Source organism: Podarcis cretensis (assembly GCF_951804945.1).
Source record: "Podarcis cretensis genome assembly, chromosome: Z".
Lineage (NCBI taxonomy): Eukaryota > Metazoa > Chordata > Lepidosauria > Squamata > Lacertidae > Podarcis > Podarcis cretensis.
In genome coordinates this window covers 21,476,562-21,499,758 of record NC_137184.1, presented here as the reverse complement: position 1 = coordinate 21,499,758, position 23,197 = coordinate 21,476,562, and the positions used below count along the sequence as shown (strand labels likewise).

Below are 23,197 nucleotides of genomic sequence, written 5' to 3'. Positions count from 1 at the left end.
GATGCAAAAATATGCCACTCTTTCAAACCTTATTGAATGCAAGGTGGCAAGTAAGTAAATAAAAAAAAATTAAAAACCTTTTAGAATTCATTGCAATGAAACATGTGGTAGCGGCTGCTGGTTCAGATGTCTTTAAAGGGGGAAATATGACAAATGCATGGGTAATTGGATGGAACCTCTGTCTTTAGAGGTACTGCACCACTGAGTTACTGAAGGGCAACTTTTGTGTGTTTGCTAAAATTTCTGAGAATGTCAAGTCACACAGTTTGAAAGAATATACAGTGGTACCTCGGTTTAAGAACTTAATCTGTTCCGGAGGTCCGTTCTTAAACCGAGAGGCGCTTTCCCTAATGAGGCCTCCCGCTGCCAGTTCCCTTCCACCTTTTGGATTCCGTTCTTAGGCCGAGGTAAAGTTTTCAAACCAAGACACTATTTCCAGTTTTGTGGAGTTTGTAAACCGAATAGTTCATAAACAGGGCTGTTCTTAAACTGAGGTACCACTGTACATGGTGGGTATGGTTGATTTTTAGAGCTTCATGTTTTCTTCTGGAAACTTGCTTCAATTTCTTAAGTCTAAAACTGCACTGAAGCTAACAAATATGAGAAGACAAAAAACAAGGGTGAATCTAGTCATACCACACTATTTTCTAGAAGATATTGTTGAACTTATCTAGAACCATACACACATCACATGGAAAGCATTTAATTCAAACCTACCTGAGCCAAGAAGCGGTACACAAACACTGGTTTATTTTGCCCAAAGCGATAAACCCTGAAAATACTCTGGATATCATATGATGGATTCCAAGAAGCATCAAAAATAATTACTCTATTTGCAGCCACCAGGTTTATTCCAAGGGATCCTGCTTTAGTAGAGATAATAAACAAACGGCCTCTGCAAAAAGGAAAGTAAATTTTAATTCCTCTCAAAATCATTCCTAATTAATTTAAACAGATACTTCCCTCCCCTCCCCAAATCAAAGGAATATTCATTAGTTTGAGTGACAAAACAAGATGGTGGTTGTTTAAAAATGTGATATTATTGTGTTTTATTTTTGCAATATTTATAGTGTGTAGTATTTTTCATCTACTGGGAAATTCTCATGCCCATACACAACCTTGTACCTTATTTCACATTGGCCCATAATTTAAATTTGTTGCTTAAGTGAAAACAACACTTGGCAGTTACTGTAGTAAATGCCACTTTGATGTCATAGTAAACCATGAGAGCAGGACGGAGCAGATGTGCCCATAAGGAGCTCCGAATCACCAAGCCATGTCCCAAGGTATCTGAACAGTTTGTCAAACTAAAAAGCAAAACAAAATTTTAACAGGCTGGGGTGATTGTTGGTTATACTGCTGAAGCAATCTACATTCTGTGGAAGACAGTTATAAATATACATCAAAAAGTTTGAGTGGAACACTTGAAATCTTGGAAAACTATATTTAGTGAAACAGACTATGTGCACACGATACTAAACTCGTTTATCTGGGTTTTTTTCCTTTTCTTTTATCTGTATTTTATTTTGATGTTATGTCACTTTAAGGCAATTCTTTTTTGTATAAAACACCTAACAAATGCAATAAGAAACAAACATTGGGGGTGGTGTTAGTGCCGCATAGGTAAGCCTGATCAAAACTGAACAAAGCATGGGGGTTGAACGCTCCCCGTCTCCCTGCGAAACTGCAAGTTACAATAAGGATTACATAAGGATTTATTTATTTTTTAGTTCAGCACTCACATGCAAAGGAATACTAGAGAGATTTACCTTACTATGGTCAAAAATTGTCTAAATCCACACATGTGTTGTGAACAGCAAGTTTGTCACATCAAACGGCGGGACATGTGTCAGCACAAACCTATAATCAACTAACTCAACAGGAAGCCTTTAACGTAGCGACAGAAGCCCTTTCTTAAATGAAATCCAAACATCAAATGCATTTCTTCTCATTAAGAGAGGAAGTAACTTATTATGCCAACAGCAGGGACCAAAGCAAGGCCAGAAAAACAAGGACAGGAACTGAGTGGGTTAAAATAGGCCACAACTTTATTGATGGCAGATGGAACAGCAGGAACAGCAACCCCAAGTCTCAGAGTGCTGGACTGCTGCTGTTGCTAAGATGGCTATTGGGGAAGGACAGTTACTAAGAAAGTAGACAGTGTATGCTGCTCCACCCATTGTTGTCAACTAGAGTGTGTGGCAGGAATATCAGCCCCCAAACTGAACTGGCCCTTACCCCAAGGCCCCCAAAGGAGGGAGAGGAAGTCAAAAGGCACTGAACAATGCCTAGGATGGATCCCCAATAAAAGACCCAGGAGTTAATAAGAGGGGTGGGCAGGGAATTATGTCTTAGGTCTACTCCAAACCAACCGCGCACCACTAGCCAATGACAGGCTGGCTCAGAACAGTCACATGGACTCTGGGTGTAGTAGGATGGCCCAGCCCAACTGGGTCTTCCTGCTCTCCCACCTTCTGCGTGGTCTGGTCCCAAAGGAGATTCTTGCCAAAGTCAGAATATGTATTAACTCTTCAAAATATTTTATTGAAATTAACTGTTTTTAAAATGTGCTTTAATCTAGTTTTTAGCTTATTGTCGATTTTAATTATTGTTTGAAGGTTATAATTTTTTTACAGGTAAATTGTTCTTTTTGTAAAGCACTTTGAGAGTTGCTTTTTTAAAAAAAATCAAGCGCTATATAAATTTTATGAAATAAATAAAGCAAGTATGACTTGCTGCGGTTAAAGATTCAATATTAAACCTACTTACATATAAGTTAATTCCCACTATTTTTATTTGCTGACAATGCAACACAGGCTTTTTCCTGGGCAAGTGAGTATAGCACTGCAGTCTGTGGCATTTATAAACTAGGTTGGGGGAACAAAGTGCTCCAGCACTAATGACTGCTTCACAGGGCTCATTTCCTAGATGCATTACAATGGTTGAAAAAGATATACTTTTATCACTTATATAAATTTACAAGCAGAAAAGGGTGTGGGTTTCTTTTACCTGACATTTGTTACATCATTAAATTCTTCAGCCCACTTCTTTCTTGATTGTGCTGTTGTAGAGCCATCTAAACGATAATAATCTATATTTCTGAACCATTTCCCTTCACCTAGGAATTTAAAAAAACAAATTATTATATATCAATTGAATAAGACACAGGGGCAAGTCTTATGCTTACCGACCCCCATAGTTATTCCTCTTTAGCTTCCCTGCTGAGCAGCATAATCCAAATATTTTGCCCACACTGTATCCCTGGAAGATGTGTTTACAAAGTCCAGTAAGATATATTTTCACAATCTAAGGAATTCACATTTATGGAGGGGATAGAAAGGCAAACTGTTCAAATTTGACTGACCCTATTTTGGAGAATAGGAGTCAGATGAAACCTACTGGAAGATAAGCAGGATTAGGAAAACATTTATTATGAATGAACTTAGTAAATAATGATATGGTTTACAAATTCAAATGCGAGCTGCTTGCATGATATGCATGCTTCAAACAAACAAAGTTGTGATGGAAAGCTTAGCTAGACCAGAGTTTAGTGGTGCAGTGCAGCAGAATTTCACCACGGTGCTTAGCTGGAGCCTCTCTCTGATTGGCTGTGGGTACAGCTAGCCACAGAGGGGTTGAGCTAGCACTTTGGGAAAAGAAAAGCAGTTCAAGGCGAGAGCTGCAGTTCTTGGCATTCAGCTTGATAGGAGTATACCTCCTGAACATCCACTCTGAGGAAAATATCTGCAGCCAAAGAAGAATAACTGGGAAGCTCAATTGGGGACAGGAAAAGAAGAATTGTTACAGAACACTCTATATCTCAATACAGTAAGAAGGGAAGAGAACGTTTAGAGAAAGAGAAGAATCCCAAACCAGTTAGGAAAGGTATGGTGATCCCTTGATCTGTTATAATGCTAGAGGAGCCTCTGGGTTGTGATTTATAGAAGACTGGGAAAGTGACAGAAAGTACCACCTTGGAGCCCAAGTATTAAGACCTAAGTTATAACACTCAAACAGATATCTTAATAAGCTGAAATCAAAAGAAGCTGTGTGTTTACCACCTTGTTTAGAAGCCTATAACACACACAGTTTCTTGAAAGAATCCTATCTCCTAATACATCTTTTGTTTTACCAATTTTGTTCTGTAAAATCAAAACCTTTCTCCTGTTGAACTTCCTTAAGTCTCCAAGTACCAGAGTTTTTTGTTTAAAACCCCAAAATTAAACAGTACAGTGGTACCTCGGTTTAAGAACAGCCCTGTTTTCGAACTATTCCGTTTACAAACTCCACAAAACCGGAAGTAGCGTCCTAGTTTGTAAAGTTTACCTCGGTCTAAAAATGGAAGCCGAATGGTAGAAAGGCGGCGGCGGGAGGCCTCATTAGGGAAAGCGCGCCTCAGTATAAGAATAGATTCGGTTTAAGAATGGACTTCCGGAAGGGATTAAGTTCGTAAACAGAGGTACAACTGTAAACTGAGGTACCACTGTAGATAAAAAATGACTTGTCTCACAATTCTTCTAGTTCTGCAAATCTTGCATTTCTACACTTGCCTTTATATATAATAGGTTTGTCTTCTTCTTTGTCCCGGTTTGCCAACTCCAGAAAATCTTCTATCAAATCCAGTGATATCAGAGACTGGCTGAACACTAAGCTGAAAGTTGAGAAAAAGAGGAATAGTTACTAGTTTTCAATTTAACTAGCACACCAATTTGCCTCACCACTCTCAGTATCATTGACACACTTTATGGATATAAAGTAGAATGTTAATCTAAATCTGCCAATTCTAAAAAGCCAAGTCTGCTTAAAGCACAAATGCTTTGGAATCTTTCCAGAATGACTCTTACACTTTATCCCCGAGCTCCTCAGCCATGCGAAGAATTTCAAAAAGAAGCACCATCTTTCCAGAATGCTCCAACACTTCAGCATCCGCATCAGTGACAAAATCCTTGTACCAATCTGGAGCTGGGCTGCCTGGGTTGGAAGCAGTTTTACCTACGGGAAAATACAAAAATCAAACAAACACCTTAATATATGTATCTTAAGACATTTTTCAGGGTTGTTTTTTTTACTGTGGTAGATTTTATGCTGCTTTTATCCTGTTTTAAATGCCTGTAGCAGTATTGCTGTATGTTTTGCATCATGTATTTATGTCTGCTTTATTGACATATTTTCCATAAGGCATAAATCAGTAAGCAATACTTTTTCAGCCTTGACTGCAAGAAATGCATTTCAAAAAAGCAAAAGGGAAACGTCTTCAATGTTGGTTTTAACTCAAAATTGCTTACCAACTATGTTTTCTAATATAGTTAACACAATATCTGGATAGCTTACACAGCTGTCATTTCCTCTGAAACATGAACCATTTACAACATTTGAAACTCAAATTACAGCAAGGGCTTAAAACTTCAGGAGAAGGCAATATTCCCCGAGCCCTGCCAGCTTGTGCTGGCGGGGGGGGGGCTTGCACACTCCCACTGTTCACAACTGGAGGGAATTCATGATGTCAGCTCCAAGAATGACATGATTTTCTGTTCTGATTTCTGCATATCAGTGGAGGCTTCTCACTAAGTGGAGGTGGTGCACTACCTATCCTAAACCCCCAGAGGGCTCTTTTTAAGGAACTCAAAGGCTAAGATATCCCTATGCCAAATTCATAGAATCACAGAATTGTAGAATTCGAAGGGTCCTGAGGGTCATATAGTCAAACCCCCACAATGCAGGAATCTCAACTAAAGCATTCAAGATAGATGGCCATCCAACGTCTGCTTAAAAACCTCCATTGAGGGAGACATGGGAGTCCATTCCACTGTCTAAAAGCTCTTACTCTCACAAAGTTCTTCCTGATGGTTTAGTCGGAATCTCCTTTCTTGCAACTTGAAGCATTGCTTTGGGTCCTACCCTCTGGAGCAGGAGAAAACAAGCTTGGTCCATCTTCCATGTGACAGCCCTTTAGATGTTTGAAGATAGCTATCATATCTCCTCTTAGCCTCTTCTTTTCCATGTGAAACATACCCAACTCCCTCAACTGTTTCTCTTAAGGCTTGGTTTCCAGACCCTTGATCATCTTGGTCTCCCACTCCTCAGCATACATTCTAGCCTTTTAAAATTGCGGTGTCCAGAATTGGACACAGTACCCCAGGTGTAGTCTGACCAAGGTAGAAGAGAATACAGTGGTGCCCCGCAAGACGAACGCCTCGCAAGACGGAAAACCCGCTAGACGAAAGGGTTTTCCGTTTTGGAGGCGCTTCGCAAAACGAATTTCCCTATGGGCTTGCTTCGCAAGACGAAAATGTCTTGCGAGTTCCTGCGGGTTTTTTCCCTTCCCCCCCCCTTTTCCTAAGCCCTAAGCCGCTTATCAGCTGATCCGCTGATAAGCCGCTTATCAGCTAATCCGCTAAAAGCCGCTAAACCGCTAATAGCGCTAATCCGCTAAGCTGTCAATGGGCTTGCTTCGCAAGACGAAAAAAACGCTAGACGAAGAGACTCGCGGAACGGATTAATTTCGTCTTGCGAGGCACCACTGTAGTACTATTTCTTCCCTTGATCTGGATGCTGTACTTCTGTTGATGCAGCCAAAACAGCATTAGCTTTTTTTGCTGCTGCGACACACTGACTCATGTTCAGCTCGTTACCTACTGAGACCCATAGAACATTTCCACATGCCACTACTGGCAAGCCAAATGTCCCCCATCTTATAATTTTAAAGCTGGTTTTTCCTACCTAAGTATAGAGCCTTACATTTGCCCCTGTTGAAAATTATTTTGTTAGTTTGGACCTAGTCTCCAATCTGTTAAGATCATATTGAATCCCGATTCTGTCTTCTGTGGCATTAGCTACCCCTCACAGTTTGATGGCATCTGCAAATTGGATGCTGCATCATACTGTTGACTCATGTTAAGCATGACTTGTTTTTTGAGAAACACATGCTGGGTCTTAGTAACCACAGCATCCTTTTCTAAGTGCTCACAGAGTGAGCATTTAATCATCTGTTCTATAACCTTTTCTGGTTTCAAATTCAAGCTCATCAATAGAAACTTGGGTCCTTTCTTCCCCTTTTAGGACATCTGCTCATCCCCAGTCTGCAGAGACTTCATCTGGCCATAAATAGACAGGCTCTACAAGCTCTACAAGTTACCATATTTTTTGCTCTATAAGACTCACTTTTTCCCTCCTAAAAAGTAAGGGGAAATGTGCGTGCGTCATGGAGCAAATGCAGGCTGCGCAGCTATCCCAGAAGCCAGAACAGCAAGAGGGATTGCTGCTTTCACTGAGATTCAGAATATTTTTTTTCTTGTTTTCCTCCTCCACAAACTAGGTGCGTCTTGTGGTCCGGTGCGTCTTATAGAGTGAAAACTACGGTAATCTACAAGCTCCTTTAGTACCATTGGGTCAGCTCATCAGACCCTGGAGATCTGAATTCATTTAAAGTAGCTAGCTGTTTCCTTACCAGATATTTTCCTAGCTTGGGAGGAGGTCTCCTATTTAAAATTTAGTGAGGGAAAGGTTTAACTGTTGCACTCAGTTAGCTGTGATGCCTTTTGGACTGTGGAACTATTTTGATGCGAAACTTTAGATCTGAGTTGAATTAAAATTGGAAAATACTGGAGGTCCATTAGCTATCTGCATTCCTTTCACTGTGAGGACTTCCAACACATAGACAAATACATCTACAAATTTATAACTTGATACAAGATTCCAGGGTTGACTTTATTTATGTTACCTACATTCTTTTGGCAGTACTATAAATATGTGGCTTTAATTTTGCTTCAGTTGTGTGTTACTTATTGTTAATTTTTTTTTTTTTTTGGGGGGGGGGAGTCCTGAAAACTTTGATATGGTTACTAATTGCAGCATGCTCTTCCACAGAATTATTTCCTTGTATTATCTTACTGGTAGTCCAAAACACTGACTTGCTAAAAATAAGATATACACATTAAGATGATCAAGGCACAAATATACCTAATGCTCTCCAAATTAAAGGTAAGAAGCCTGGGTTTTTGCTTGATGTCTGAAAACCGATAAGGATGGCACCCTTGGGGAAAGCATTCCACATGTAAAGAGTCACCAATGAAAAGGCCAGTTCTCATGTTGCTATGCTCCATACCTCCCTTGTATGGAATGCAAAGGGCATATGGAATACAGCAATCAAATAACATCTTAAGGCCATGGATAGTGTGGGGAAAGAAAACAGAGTTCATTTAAGTGAGAGCTCTAGATCTTCCAGCTACTTTTAAGACAGAATTGTTTGTAATGCTCCCAACCTAATACATCTCTCCAGCATGACTGGCAGACTTCCTAGAAAGTAGGCCTTAGATTGCAGTCCTTGATCACAATCCTAAAAGCATATGCATGGGCCATAACACGCCCCCCCCCCCAAAAAAAAAACACCTTCCCAGACTTGCTTTTCACTGAACTGTCCCTATCTATCCTCATTATCTGCTTGGCTCCCTGGTACCTGCAATCATTGGTACCTGCTACGGCCTGCTTTTTGTCATTTGGATGCTTTGATTACATCTTCAATTTTAATGTGCTTCCAGTCTCAAAGCCAAACTAGAAGGGATTCTGGCTGATCTGAAAAGTTAAACATATATCTGTCCCAAGCACATACTAAATAGTATCTCTAATGAGGAAAGGGGTGCAAAGGAGGGGGGATGTATGCAACTTTTCCCTACCCACCAGCCCTTCCCATACAATCTGTCACCTTTAGACAATTTTCTCCTTAGAGAAGCTGCAATTATCAAATGTTAGTTCAGCTGGGAGAGGAGCTGCAAGGGACAGTTCTGCAATCCTCTCTCAAGCAGTCCTTTTGGAAGTTTAAAAAATTGCTTTAATGACGTTTTAACACATTCTACTTCAGGTTGCCTTTAAAAAATATTCAAAAGTTACAGCTGGTAAAAAATCGGGTGAGGTGGTTCCCAGTTTATTTCCAGGCCCAATTCAAAGTGCTACTTAATACCAATAAAATTCTTAAATGGATGGAACCCAGATATTTGAAGGACCTTTTGTTCCTGCATGAACAAGTCTACAAACTGCATTCACCCTTAGAAGCTTTGCTATGTGTTTTGCACATAGCATATGGGGTGCAATGTTTTCAGTCATCGCACCAAAACCTCCGAAGAGAAATCAGAATGATTTCCCCATTAATTGCTTTCAAGAAGGTAGTAAAAACATATCTCTTCCACCTTTGGTTTATTTGCCTTTCAAAAACCATTCACCCCCAGAAACAGAAACTACTATCTTTATGTGTCTACCGGCTTGTTTTAATCTTCTCTGATTTTGTATGATTTACAATTTATTTTGATTGTGTTGATTTAATCTAAGCTTTGTGGGCCCTTCTGAGAGCTGAAAGGCAGTGTTTAAAATGCAGGATGAATCACAGGTGTATGGATGAAAGGAAGATCATTATGGGGCTGCACTGGAAGTGATTCGAGTTTTGTAAATTACTTGGAAGCATAACTTACGTCAAACTAATAATATTCTTTACTGAGGGAGGGCTTTACCCAGAAAGGTGTCATATAAGTACTTTTTGACTGACTGATTTACTTTGTTTAAAAAAAAAAAATTTCATCGCTGCAATACAGTGGTACCTTGGGTTTCAAACACTTCATGTTACAAACACTTCAGGTTACAGGCTCCACTAACCCAGAAGTAGTACCTCAGATTAAGAACTTTACTTCGGGATGAGAACAGAAATCACGTGCTGGCGGCACAGCAGCAGCGGGAGGCCCCATTAGCTGAAGTGGTACCTCAGGTTGAGAACTGTTTCAGGTTAAGAACAGACCTCCGGAATGAATTAAGTACATAACCAGAGGTACTACTGTATAATGAGCTGATATTTTGAGTGAGCTTCAGAGTAGGACACCCAACATTATCGTTTCTACTCTCAGTCCTGTATGGGTGAATTTCCTCTGCAATGGTGTCTAAATTTTGAAATTTAGCTGAAATCCCTCATTACCTTCATCTGACTTTGCAATGGCTGGAGGATTGTTTATTGGTTCTTCTATGTTTCCTTCTCCACCTCCACGAGATCTTGAATTCCAGACTTTAATCACTTCAACATCATTATCACTTCCACTTTCACTGCTGCTACTCTCCTTTTTTTTACCCTTCGATTTTTTCTTCCTATAAGCATAACATTCGATGCTCGTTATTATAAAAAAAAAAAACTTGCAAAGTTAGGGTGGTTTTTTTTGGGGGGGGGGGGTTGTATGTTGTTGTTGTTGTTGTTGTTAAAATATGTAATTCTACAACAAACACAAATTCCACCAACTCAGAGTAAATACATTTACAGTTTATGTGGAACAGTTCAACTTACTTGACCTCTTCCTCAGAGCTTAAGCTCACTGATGTTTCCTCAGAATCAGAAGCTATGAATTCATCAAGACTATCTTCATCAAAATAGCCCTGAACAAAACACCAAATTGCATATTTTTAGAAGAGAAGTTTAGCTGTCCTTGCTTAAGCGTTTAGAACATCTGTTCACTCATCTGAACAATGCCAGGGTGAGCAAGGGACTATTTTGGTAATGACAAAACACATAGGAAAAAATGGTTAACAGTTACAACTCAAATATATTTAAAAAATAACTAGCTGTCATACCGAAAATAAATTTCAATTATTTCAGTGAAACTGTCTAGGACTTGGCATGTCTCACTGACGGTTTCATTAGAGACAGACAGATGTGATTTACCTTATTTTCTTTGCTAATATAGTCCAGCTGCAAGCACCAAGGATGAGTCCAAATTCTGCTTAACATCTGGAAGTCCTGGAAGAGCTTAGCTCCAGCTTTGCCTCTTCCACCTTCACTGCTGTTGCCGACACCTGACAATAGAGTTAAGAAGTTAAACTAAAATATTCATACTTGAAGTTAGCCAAATTAGCATTTGCTTCTTAAAAATACATCTCTCCTGCCCACCTCTCTCTCACACAAGCTTCTTCCACAGATACAACATCTCTTGTAACAGAGGAAGTTATTTAAATGACTGAATCAACATTTCCTTCTGCTTAAATTCTTAAAAATTTATAATTCCTGCTGTTCCTCATATTTGATAATCTGTAACAACATATCTACACACATGCTGTTTAATTTCTTGGCAGTAAGTTTTGGAGCTTATATGTTTCTGAACTCCAGTTTCTGGAAACCATGCGGGGTGGGTGGGACTTGCGCTTCGGTCTTGCTTGCAAGATTCTCACAGACATCTGGTTGGCCACTGTGAGAGCAGGGCTCATTAGTAGGACTAGAAGGCCTACTGCCCTAATCCAGAAAGCTCTTTTTACGATTTTAACTAAATGCCAGCTTTATTTCTATGGACTTAAACCTGGTTTAAAAATATAAAACTGAATACTGTATCCCTGACTGATGTTTGTCTGGCCTGCAAATTATAAGAAAGTCTATAAACATGGTGTTTTTAAGTATCAGAAATGTTAAAATTATTGGACCTTAACATTTTAAGCTGTGGTCTATAATTGTTATTCAATAATGATCAAAGAAGTATAGCTTTTCTGGATATTAAAGCAGCAACACTGGTGAGATATAAATCTAATTCAGACAACAACATAAAATGTCTATTTAACAATTCTGTAAGTGGCAGAGATTATGGAAATAAACCCAAAGAAATAATGAATGAGTTTGTAAATGCTATAGAAATACTTTAGCTTGTGCGACATTCAGTATATTGGTGGTATTTTCCCCCAACATCTTAAAACAGTAACAATTCCTTCTGAATGGTGCATATTGGTGTACTTGGGCTTGCCACTCCTCCTCACACTGCTCACCAGCCCTGCCAGCCCACACACCCTTTATTGCCAGCTCCCTCCATTTACATCTGGCCAAGAGGGTTTGAAATTAGCAGGGTGCCAGGAGCATTTTGCATCTAAAGATTATCCATTTGTGAGCACCCCCAAAAGACTGGGTGCCATTTTTTTGCGCCTGGCTGACACTCAAGGTTTACTGACATGTATGTGCTTTGAAGCCTCAAAGTATATGTTAAGGATAGACAATATGTTAAGGAATTTAACAAAAAAAGAGTAGAGAGCTTGGGAAACTGGAGCATGGTACCAATTTTTTATCGTCAGCAGCAAATTAAACATGTACAGTGGTGCCTCGCAAGACGAAAAGAATCCGTTCCACGATTCTCTTCGTCTAGCGGTTTTTTCGTCTTGCGAAGCAAGCCCATTGACGGTTTAGCGGATTAGCGCTATTAGCAGTTTAGCAGCTTTTAGCGGCTTAGCGGCTTAGAAAAAGGGGAAAAAAGGGAAAAAAACCCGCAGGAACTCGCAAGACATTTTCGTCTTGCGAAGCAAGCCCATAAGAAATTCGTTTTGCGAAGCACCTCCAAAACGGAAAACTCTTTCGGCTAGCGAGTTTTCCGTCTTGCGAGGCATTCGTCTTGCGGGGCACCACTGTATTAACCATTTCTGCTAAAAATGTGATATTAACAATGTGTCACTTATGTGAATTCCTTATCAGTTCACGCTTATCACAATAATAAATATAAAGTGTTGCTGTCCCCCCCAGTGGCAACTAGATATTCTGTTTTGGCACCCACAACCCAGGTCCCAGAAGCCATTTGGTTCCTAGCTTTTCTATCGCAGTTTCTAACACTGCTGGCCAACCCTGCTCCCACTACACCTCATCCAATCCTCCCTCACTTAACATCTCAACTTCTCCCTTTACACCTTGCCCTACAAAAACATTCCCTTCACAGCTTGTCCAAAAATTCAAGCTCCCTTTCAGAGCTCACTCCCACAATATCCTTCCCCCATTCCCTCACAGCATGTCCCACTTTGCTCACACTTTGCTCAGCCCACCTTCCCCCATAGCTTTTCCAATCCCCCTCCTCTCATGCCCTTAAAAGTTCACTCAACACCAATCCTGAATCACTTTAGAGCTTGTCCCATTCCTGCCCCCCGCCCCAGCAACCTTGCTGACAGAGGGAGGGAGGAATGGAGAAAGATTTCCTCTCCTTCATTCCGCACTCTTCCATCAGTGGCAGCAACAGTGCAGGAAGACTACCAGTCTTGGATACATTCATACTCAATCACCAGCACAACAATAAAGGAGTCCAAATATAATATAGAGATATACTCTACAAGGGGTAGGGAAACCCATATGAATGGAAGTTCAGTATGATCTAAGGCAGCCCTTAAACAGAGAATTCCCCAAGCCCAATAAACGGAAGAGGACCTTGGAGACAATCTAGTTCAATGCTCTTCCTAATATAGTTAATCCTGACCTAGAGTATTCCTAACAGATGGCTGTCCAGCCTCTGCTTGAAGACCTCTAGCCAGGGAAATCCCACAATTTCTCTAGCTCATTGGTTCCATTGCCAAGCTACTCTTACTGACAAGACATATATTCTCACGTTCAACTAATATCTATTCTCCTATAACCTAAGCCAATTAGACCTAGTTCTGTCCTCTGGGGCAGAAAATCAAGGTTCTGCTGTGCGAGAGCCCTCAGTCTTCTCTTCTCCAGGCTAAACATACCCAGTTGTTTTTCATACCTTGACCACCTTTCACTGCCTTGAGGGATTTGATCGTGCAATCCTGGATTACACACACTCAATTTTTTGCTAATAGGCATTATCAAAATGCGCTGCCCTCATGGGCTGCCTATGGGTCCAGCGAGTAAGTGCAAATCCACTTCCACACCATACACTGTCAACAAGATCCCATGGATCAGCTCCTTGTTGGCATTAAAATCTGATGACAATAAGTGACTTAAACTTTCAAAGCAGCCTTTCCCCCTGAATGCCGGCTGAACACACAAACTGCAGCATTTCACATGCTGGGTCTAAACTTTGAGGCTAGTGTAGAAATTTAACAAAACTGTCACAGCAAAAGGCCTCTGGACAGTTAGACCTGTATCCACACATAGAGCTCAAGGATGCAATGGAAGCCCAAAGTGATAATGGACTATCACTTACCTGTTAGATTATCCAAGTAGAACTGATACAGTTTACACTGAAGAGGAGTCATTCTAACAGCCAGAACATATTCATATTTTGGTGGCAGGAACTTTGTTAATGCTGTATAATCTTTCCTCTGTAAATTGTAAGTATTTTTTTTTAATGTGCCATAGAATATTGTTATAGAATAGTACAATTAGCAAACTAACTAAACATTGGACAGCTCCAAAATCTAAACTACAGAAAACAAAACTTGGTGAAAGACATTCAAATGTTTATCACATAATTTTTTTTTTGCTGGTAGCCATGTGTCCGACCTTGTGGCCCCCTTGACCCCTGTCCCTCCTGGCTTACTAAATCCAGCAGAGGTGGGCTGACTTGGTGGGTGCAGAGTGTGATGAACACTTTGCTAGTGAAGGGGTAGTCCCTGCTGCACTGAAAGAGGCAGTGGTGCAACTGCTCCTAAACATATCAGCCCTGGACCGTTTGGATTGGAACAGCTATTGGCCAGTTTCCAATACCCCCACCCTCATTTTAGAGAACGTGGTGGATAGCACTGTGGTGGGGCAGCTGGAGGCATTCTTGGAGAACACAGATTATTTAGCTCCATTCCAATCTGGATTCAGGCCTGGCCACAAGACTGTGTCACCCTGGTTTGCCCTGATGAATGACGTCTGCTCCATAACATCTGGATCAGGAGAGGCAGTGTGGTCCCTGGGCATAGTAGTGAAATGGATGAGGGAAAACAAGATGAGCTTGAATCCTGGCAATATGGAGGAACTATGAGCAAGCAGCTCCTCTGTCTGAGAAATTGATCAGTTGCCTACTCTGGATGAAGTTACACTCTCCCTGAAGTTCAGTTTTGAAGTGCTTCTGACACTGGAGGTTCAGATAACCTCAATGGCTATAAGTTCCTTTTACCAACTGCAGCTGGTTCAACAGCTACAGTCATTCCTGGACCTGGCTACAATAGTTAAGGCATTGGTTACTTCCAATACTAGATTACTGAAGTGCTCTATGTTGGACTTCTCTTGCACTTGATCTGGAAACTGCAGTTAGTGCAGAATGCTGCAGCATGACTGATGACAGGAGTGAGGCCTTGTCAGGATATAACATCTGTGCTCAGAGATCAGCACTGAATGCCGCTTTGCTACCAGAGCAAGTTCAAGGTGTTATTATTAGGATATAAAATCCCCTAACAACTGGGGGCAGTTTAAGTATGAAATTATCCCACCCCACATGTGCCCACTTTGATTGGCAGAACTGGCACTACTACAGCTGCCACATAATACCTGTTCCACAATTTTAAGAACTCACCAATCATATAGTGTAGCAACACCTGCACTTTGGAACTCCCTGCCCACTGAACCTTTTTCGGTGCCTGCTAAAAGCTTTCCTGTTTAGACAAGCCTACCCAGATGCATTGAGGTAATTTTAATCTGTTTTGGTATTTTAACTTTTGTATGTACAGTATTTAAAATATTGTTATTTTTACTCAATTTTCTTTTTTCTTTTTGTAAACTCTTTGAGGTTTTCTACAATCAGTCAGTGTATAAATTTTATGAAATAAGTAAATTTTGTAAATCATAAAGCTGCATCCTATACTCCATTATAAGCCACTGTGGCAACTTATAGTGATTTTTCTTTTCTTTTTTCTGCAAATTACTATTGTCATTAAAGAACTGAAAGAAGTGTATCTTTGGTCAATGCAAATAAACAGAATTCAAAAGCTGTTAAAAGTTAAGTAATCCTTAACTCTCAAATTAAAGGCAATAAAAAACAAAGATTCACATACCTGAACACATCCATTTAACATTTCATACAAGATGTGGGCACGTTTTTTCATCACCCTGACATCAGCCAGGGTAGAGTCCGCACACTGACCATTCTGGATGGGATTTATAAATCGATTTCGGAACTCCTTAATTGACCCAAGCAAATTCTCCTTGATAAAATTAACCATGCAGTGATCTAAGGAACCACAAATCAAACTTTAGCTATATAGGTTTCTATGCCAAAATAACTTCCATGAAATATTTTTTAAATGCACCATGTCATTTCCTATTTGGCAAGCAAGTTCAAAATAAAACTGTTTAAAGGGGCACTACAACCTTGTACTCTGCATACATTAATACTTCTGGAAGCCCTGGAGGGTCCAGCTAGGACTCTCCTCTCTGCCTACTGCAAAGCTCTTCCAGGCATCCAGTTCAATCACACCATTTATGAGCAGGTGACGCACTCCAGTCCCTTCCTTTCAAGACCTCCGGTCTGCATATTGCAGATGCAGGAGTTGGGTACACAGGGGAGAGCACACTCTGTGGGACAAATAGAGTATATGTGCGTGAGCATGCATATTGGGACCAAACAAAAGATCATTTGAATCCCGCCCTTCCATGGCACAGGATTGTAGCCTTGCCTGCTTTGCAGACTATGTCAAACCCGGTAAGTATACAATGCTTGCATACCCATATTAAATCACATGAAGTCTATTGCTAAACAAAGACAGGGATTAAACCTGTGCAGGTAATAACAGGTGAAGCACAGGCACATGTTTAAAAAAACACCATGCACTGTATCCAACCAAGTTTTGCCGAAAGTAGACCCAGTAAGTTTACTGGACCTAAATTAGTGAAGTTTAATAATTTCAATGGATCAGAGTAGATCCATTGTAGAGTGTAGAGTAGAGTGTGACTGACAAAGGAAATAACTGAATACACCTAAGGATTACAAGTGAAGAAGAAAATCAAGGCTTCAGGAATACTCACTTCCTCATATTAACAAGGCTTTTAAATTTTATTTTACTGAAATCACAGACATATATAAAGTAGATGTTCAGGCAGGAAAGAAAAAACTGAGGGGGCTGCACCTGGCTCCCAGAGTTCTTTGCTCTCCCGCCTCCATCATGTGTTGAGGGATGATACCCAACCCATTCAGGTCATCAGCAACCAACTCAAATTGTACTTACATTCTATGAGGTTGTTTTGCAATGGAGTTCCTGTAAGAATGATCCTCCTCCTGGATCTTATAGAATTCATAGCTTTAGAAACAGCAGATGCTTCATTTTTCAGTATGTGTCCTTCATCACATATGACAAAGTCAGGGCCTGGTTTAAAAAAGGGCGGGGGGTGAGCCTACTTTAAATCTTGCTGATACCAAGAAGAAATACTTGACAGGCTTCTTACAAACATGCATCTTAACTGCCACTTCTACTTTGATCCAGAGGTAACTACACCTACAAAAGGGAAGCATATGTGCAGTCTTTTGATGTGGCAAAACATTCACTCATGAGAGTCCAGATAGAAGGGGGAAGTTCTCTATCTGCCCTGTACTGCCATGGCACCTCTGTGCTCAAAGTAAGATCTTGCAAGGAATTGCTCATGTGCAACAGCTTTTCAATGTGCATAATGTGACCCTCCTGAATGGGGTAGAAGATTACTGGGTATTTCATACTAGCTATGATTTTCCTTGGCATTTTCTCAAATAGAAAACAAGAGGATTACCTTTGGTAGTTTTTAATGCCTATAGGCCAGAAAGGCAAGATAAACATGATAATCACAACTTTAATAGATATATGCAAGAAACAACATCACTTGATCCAACAGCTTATTGAACATGTGTTGGTCCACGGATTACAAAACACAGCGTTCTGTAGCAATTCCCTTGAAAAGTGTCCCAAGAAATTAACCATGCAGATTCTCTCTAGCAGTATTTCTCAAAATGCATTTATAATTCCAGGCTATACCACCATCTACTGGAACCTAGAAATAAAGTCAATCTTGAATATAATCCTGTAAAAATGATCGTTCTCCATAATTAATTTTCAGCAATATCCGAGTCAAGTTAGCAAGATGGGCAACACCTTGTACAAAACTATGTCTTGCAGTTAACCATTTCTCCAAGCTGAAAAAAAATGCCACCTGGCAGATCTATTCAGTACATTACCCTTAACCTACAGGTACATGTTAGTAGATGGGCAGTCATTAGGTGACAAGGCAGCCTTTCAAGTATTGGAGGGAGGGTAGACAAATATATGGGTGAAACTAAAGCAAAAATGAAAACAAGGCAACAGGTCCTACATACTCAGAGGACTCCCTTGGTACACATGAATGCATAGAGATACAATATAGTCACAGACCATGATGGAAAATGGAAATTAAGAGATTACGGTGAGATCAAAGACCACTTTCAGAGTTGGTCACATTAACGACAACTATATGAAACACATAAAAAAGACAGCAAGAAAGGATTCAGTTACACAAGATCTAGGTTTCAAATGGAAGTGATCGAAGGGAAAGTGAAATTACTGAAGGCCGCATAGAGCATATTATTAGAATGGGAGACTAAAGATGAAGAGGCAAAATCTGTTATGATTATATGGGCACAAGATGTAGGTCACAACATTATGATGGAAGATTGGGGGAAATTATGGAAAACTGATTTAAAATTTACAGATTGTTCCCTACTGAAGAATTACATGAAGATGATGTACAGATGGTACACGACACCAGTGCAGTTAGGGAAAATGTACAAAACTGTTCAAATATATGTTGGAAGTATAAGGAAAAGGAAGGGACATTTTATCATATGTGGTGGGATTGTAATGTAATTTTTTAAAAATTGGGAAATGATATACAATGAATTGAAGAAAATGTTCCATTTAACATTTGTTAAAAACCTTAAGCATTTTTGCTAGGGATTGTAGGGAAAGATCTGCCAAAAAAGCTGAAAAACATATTCATGTATGCGACAACGGCCGCAAGAGTTCTAATAGCACAAGGATGGAAGACTGAAGAAACCCCAACTAAAGAATCATGGCAAGAAAAATTGATGGACTATGCAGAACTGGCAAAATTGACATATAAGCTACGGGACAAGGATAACTGTGACTTTAAAGATGAATGGGAACCCTTTACAAAGTATTTGAAGACGCAACAAAGCAAACTGGACTCCTTGGCTGGCTTTGAATAAACATTCACAAACCCTTCTATTGATGATAATCAGCTAAATAATTTGAGGATCTATACAACTGTGCAACATGCAGAAAACAGCATTCTTAGAGAAATCAAAGACTGGAACTGAGGGAAGCTGGGGGTGGGGGGGTTGTGTGGGAAGGAGGAGGGAGGGAGGAAAAATGGGGGGAAATAAGGATGATATGTTTCTGGATAGTATGTTTTGTTCTAATTTTGAATAAAAAAGTTTAAAAAACAACAATATAGTCACAGAAAAAGTAAGGATTAAATACAACAGACTACAGAGAAAGATTTCAATCTTCAATCTAAGATACTATGCAGAAACATCATCATAATACAGAAATAAACAACCAAACATATATAAACGATCGACAAAATAGGAAACACCAAATGTATTGCTGCAGCATTTCACACATCACCATTGTTCCAGGAATTAATAGGAAACCCCAAAACAAGTCTGACAAGAAGACTGTGTGCTTCCAAGACACATGACATATTTAGGTATCCATTGAGAAGGGAGAGGGGAGAATGGGAGGCAGCTGGGAATATGTGGCCTCTTCCAACTCCTAACAACTTAAAGTAAATGATCCTCGATGATGAGGTTGGAGTTGGGGAGTTGCATGCCATGAGGTACAAAAAACTTCCCTTCCTGCACTATACAGGAATGTTTTAAGAGAACAGAAAGCAAAAACACCTTTCCCCACTCTCCAGAACCCCCAAACACCAGCATTTTATTGCAGAAGGGGTGGGAGTGTAGAAAAGAGGAGAAGGGAGACCACCTCCTCTCCTCTTTTCTGAGATTTCATTTCATGTGTAGTCTGAAGCAGGTTTCAATGCTTCTGTTCTAGCATGGTTGGAATTCCTCTTGGGAAGCTGCAGAACACTGCAGAGTTGTGTTTGTGTGTGGAACTCCAGCTGCTAGAGGGACCCACTTTACACATACCTGCTTCCAAATATGTAATGGATGAACTACCTATCCTCTGCAACAGAGGAAGCATCAAAGCAATCTGATCACTATGACCAGTTCACATAAAACGATTTGCATAATATTCTGACTTACCTGGATCAACCAGTGCTTTGTTAAATATTTCCTTGAGTTTCCTGCTCTTCACATTTCTCCCTTGTGCAAGGTTACGGTACATCTCATAGCCTATGATCATTACACCCCCTTCATCCTGCCATCTTTGGAGCAGATAGCTTCTCTCTTGAGGGCGTTTCACTGTTGCTAGCTCACAGACCTTGTGAAAACAGACAAAAAACCTGAATTTCCACCCCCAACCAAACATGCCATTAATGTACTTGCAGAATGTTAAATACTGAAAATGCTCATACTCAATGGATAAACTTCTCACACATTCAACACAAATGTTATTGTTTGCATTTCTTAATTATGTAATTTTTCATGATTGAAACTGAATGTACCCTGAAGTCCATTGTGAATTATATATACCTCAAGTTTCTCATCGTCTTCTAAGCCTTCTTGCCATTTCTCAAATTCATTCAACCAATTCAGGGCTGTGTTCAGTGGACAAACAACAAGAGCTGTCCTGAAATCCATCTTGTCGCACAACAGAATAGTATGAAGAAAACTAACTACCTTCAAGAGAGAGAAAGTCAAACAAATCATCTTTAATATATGTCTTCACATTTTTATAAAGAAAAAAGAAGCTACAAATATGCTTTTTAAAAAATGTGGTGACTAACATGGGGCAAAACTAGTTGATTTTCATAATGAATTATTTATTAGGGGTTTGTGTGTGAATCAAAGCCTTTCTCCTTGTATTAAGCTTGCTGTGTGTATTTGCTATGCAACCAACTAATTTTGATTTCTTCCAATATAGCTGTTTAGTCGATCATCTCTCTCTAGGTAGTTAAATTAACTGCCAGATGTTTGTGTGTGAAAAGGGGCTTGTGCGTAGTATGTTAATCCATTCCAAGATGTACAACTTTAGTGTAGGAAAACCAAGGAAACTCTGGGACTTAAAGGTATACTTTGTTTGTATTCAGGTTGGGGGGAAAATGCTACCCAGAGAGGCAAAAGATACCCCCTCAAACACTCAGCCTTCCAAACTTCTGACTGTAGAACAACACATGTATAGCCTTTTACTCATTTACTGGGTGCAGTCCTGATATTTTCCTATTATGTTTTCTCCCCTGCAAGGTTACAGCACTTTCCCAGTACAGAATGCATTGTTATACCTGAAAAAATGCAGTATTTCCCTAAGATAGCACATCTACTGCTTTGAGACTTTAAGGAACAAAATTTCACAAGCATCACAGGGAGCCAACCATCACTCATGCTATAGGCTGTGATGGGCATGTGCATGCCCATGATATTTTGTGAGCTATTTCTCAATTTTCTTTTTTAGTTTTTTATTATTGTTTTAGGGGCTAGGTGTTCAATGATTGTAAAACAAAGGAACATTCTTCCAGTAATCAATACAGCTACACTATGCTTCTGCCACTGTTCTTTTTTGAAAGAAGTAACATCGTGTGTGCACACACGCGCAGTGTTAGAAACTCAGATATATGAGCTAGGTGCCAAATTAAGGTTACAGTCCCAAAATGGAATGTCTAGTTGCCATTTTTGGGTAAGACAGCTATAAGGTCTTACTTTTCAAATGATGGACTGACTGTGATTGATTCTCAGTTAAACATCTGGCTAGTTCAGATGACCACCTTGAGCTAGGTTAAGAACTTTGAAAACTTAAAAGAAAAGTAGCTTGATCCAGGGACAATCCACTTATATGCTGGCCTATTCCTACCTCTTTTCTTAATGATGACTGCCCCTGCTCAGGCTGCACAGAAAAAGTGTTCTGGTTCTTGAAATTCATTCTGATTGTGCAGATAAAATATAATGGATAGAATTCTACAGGATGTGGTATTAGTGCGTGCAAACAGTCAAGATGCAATAATCCCAGGGCATGCACCTCCTAATGGTGGAGATATCAGGTGCCATCGTGGTGCCCAGGCATCTTCACTTGATCACAAGTGGTCAATAGCCAGGTGCAAAATGCACCTGGCTAATTTCAAACAGTGTGTGTGTGTTTAAAGTCATGGCATGTATACATTCCCATACTGAAGAGGGAATGAACCACAGCTGCCAACGTTTCCCTTTTTTTTTTTTTAAGGGAAATTCCCTTATTCCGAATAGGATTCCTCGCAAGAAAAGGGAAAAGTTGACTATTGAATAAACTGCAATATGTCACTGTAGTATAAACAAAATGCTGGATCAGCACAGGGGAAGCTAAAGTTCAAATTCCCAGATCAACTATCAAGCTCACTGGATGATTTGGGGACAAGCTGTCTTCTCAGTCTTACCTACCTCACACAATTGTTCAGAGGATAAAATTGGATACCCACCCTTCATGGAAAGTGTTTGAGCCCCTTGGAGGAAGAGTGGTATCGAGATGTAATAAAATCTCTCTTCCCTGCACCAGGCTATCCTCCCTACAGCGACTACAAATAAACTGGACATTGTATTATTGCCTTAAGATGGAAACTATAACAATAAGGCTAAAAAAGGCAATGAGTATACACACACAAACAGTCGGGAGAAGGCTTTTACATTTACATGATGCTGCAGCTTTAACCAAAGCTAGAATGAGCAAGTTCTATCCCTGCCAACAAATCCTTGAAACATACCTGCAAGGTCTTTCCCAGACCCATACAGTGGGCAAGAATGCATCCAGAGCCTGCAGATTTCCTTGTTTTTTTCACAGATTCACAACAGCAATCCCACATAAACTGTACACCTAGAAGTAATATTTTCAGAAGATCCTTATAGAAATTTTAAATACTCTGCATTACTTATTTTTTTAAAAAATCAGCAATAAACAAGCACTATTTCTTGCTTTGGCTTATGATGGCAATCACAGAACACGGCAACAACTCTCTAACCCTACCAGTTAAAAAGGTAAACTCATGAAAATCCAGAGTTTTGGGGGTAAAGCTCCTGCCACAGTTTCTTACCATCAACTTGATGTGGCTTCAGCTTTGTAACTATGTCACGATGAACTTGTACTATAGGTTCTTTGGTTTCTTCATCTTCATCTAAAACCAGCTTAGTTGTAATTGGACATTTCATTGGTGTATCTTCTAGTTCTATCACCTGGAAAGATTTTTGTGTGCAATTAATTCAAGCTGTTACAGAAACAACAAAGCTACTCAGAGCTAACACCAGAATAAATATTGTGAAGTTGCAAGAAAATGGATTTATCCCAAGATATGAAACAACTACTCTGTATTTGACAGGGAGCATTCCATACCAAGTCAACAAATGAGGCTTGCATCATAGTCATGGACTTCATTGGAAAA

General features: G+C 39.9%; 1 protein-coding gene across 5 annotated transcripts in view; it reads right to left on the bottom strand.

Moving 5' to 3' along the window:
* The window catches only part of ATRX (ATRX chromatin remodeler), a 93,357-nt gene that overhangs the window by 12,763 nt on the left and 57,397 nt on the right, over positions 1-23,197 (bottom strand). For all 5 annotated transcript variants that reach the window (XM_079961184.1, XM_079961186.1, XM_079961185.1 and 2 more), the window contains 14 exons: positions 22,853-22,991; positions 22,526-22,635; positions 20,331-20,477; positions 19,941-20,118; positions 16,876-17,013; positions 15,706-15,881; positions 13,929-14,046; positions 10,691-10,821; positions 10,316-10,404; positions 9,956-10,122; positions 4,845-4,992; positions 4,551-4,651; positions 3,010-3,118; positions 718-895 (listed from right to left, as the gene is read on the bottom strand). In XM_079961184.1, coding sequence (XP_079817310.1) covers positions 718-895; positions 3,010-3,118; positions 4,551-4,651; positions 4,845-4,992; positions 9,956-10,122; positions 10,316-10,404; positions 10,691-10,821; positions 13,929-14,046; positions 15,706-15,881; positions 16,876-17,013; positions 19,941-20,118; positions 20,331-20,477; positions 22,526-22,635; positions 22,853-22,991 — 1,929 coding nt within the window. The remainder of the gene's footprint in view (positions 1-717; positions 896-3,009; positions 3,119-4,550; positions 4,652-4,844; positions 4,993-9,955; positions 10,123-10,315; positions 10,405-10,690; positions 10,822-13,928; positions 14,047-15,705; positions 15,882-16,875; positions 17,014-19,940; positions 20,119-20,330; positions 20,478-22,525; positions 22,636-22,852; positions 22,992-23,197) is intronic.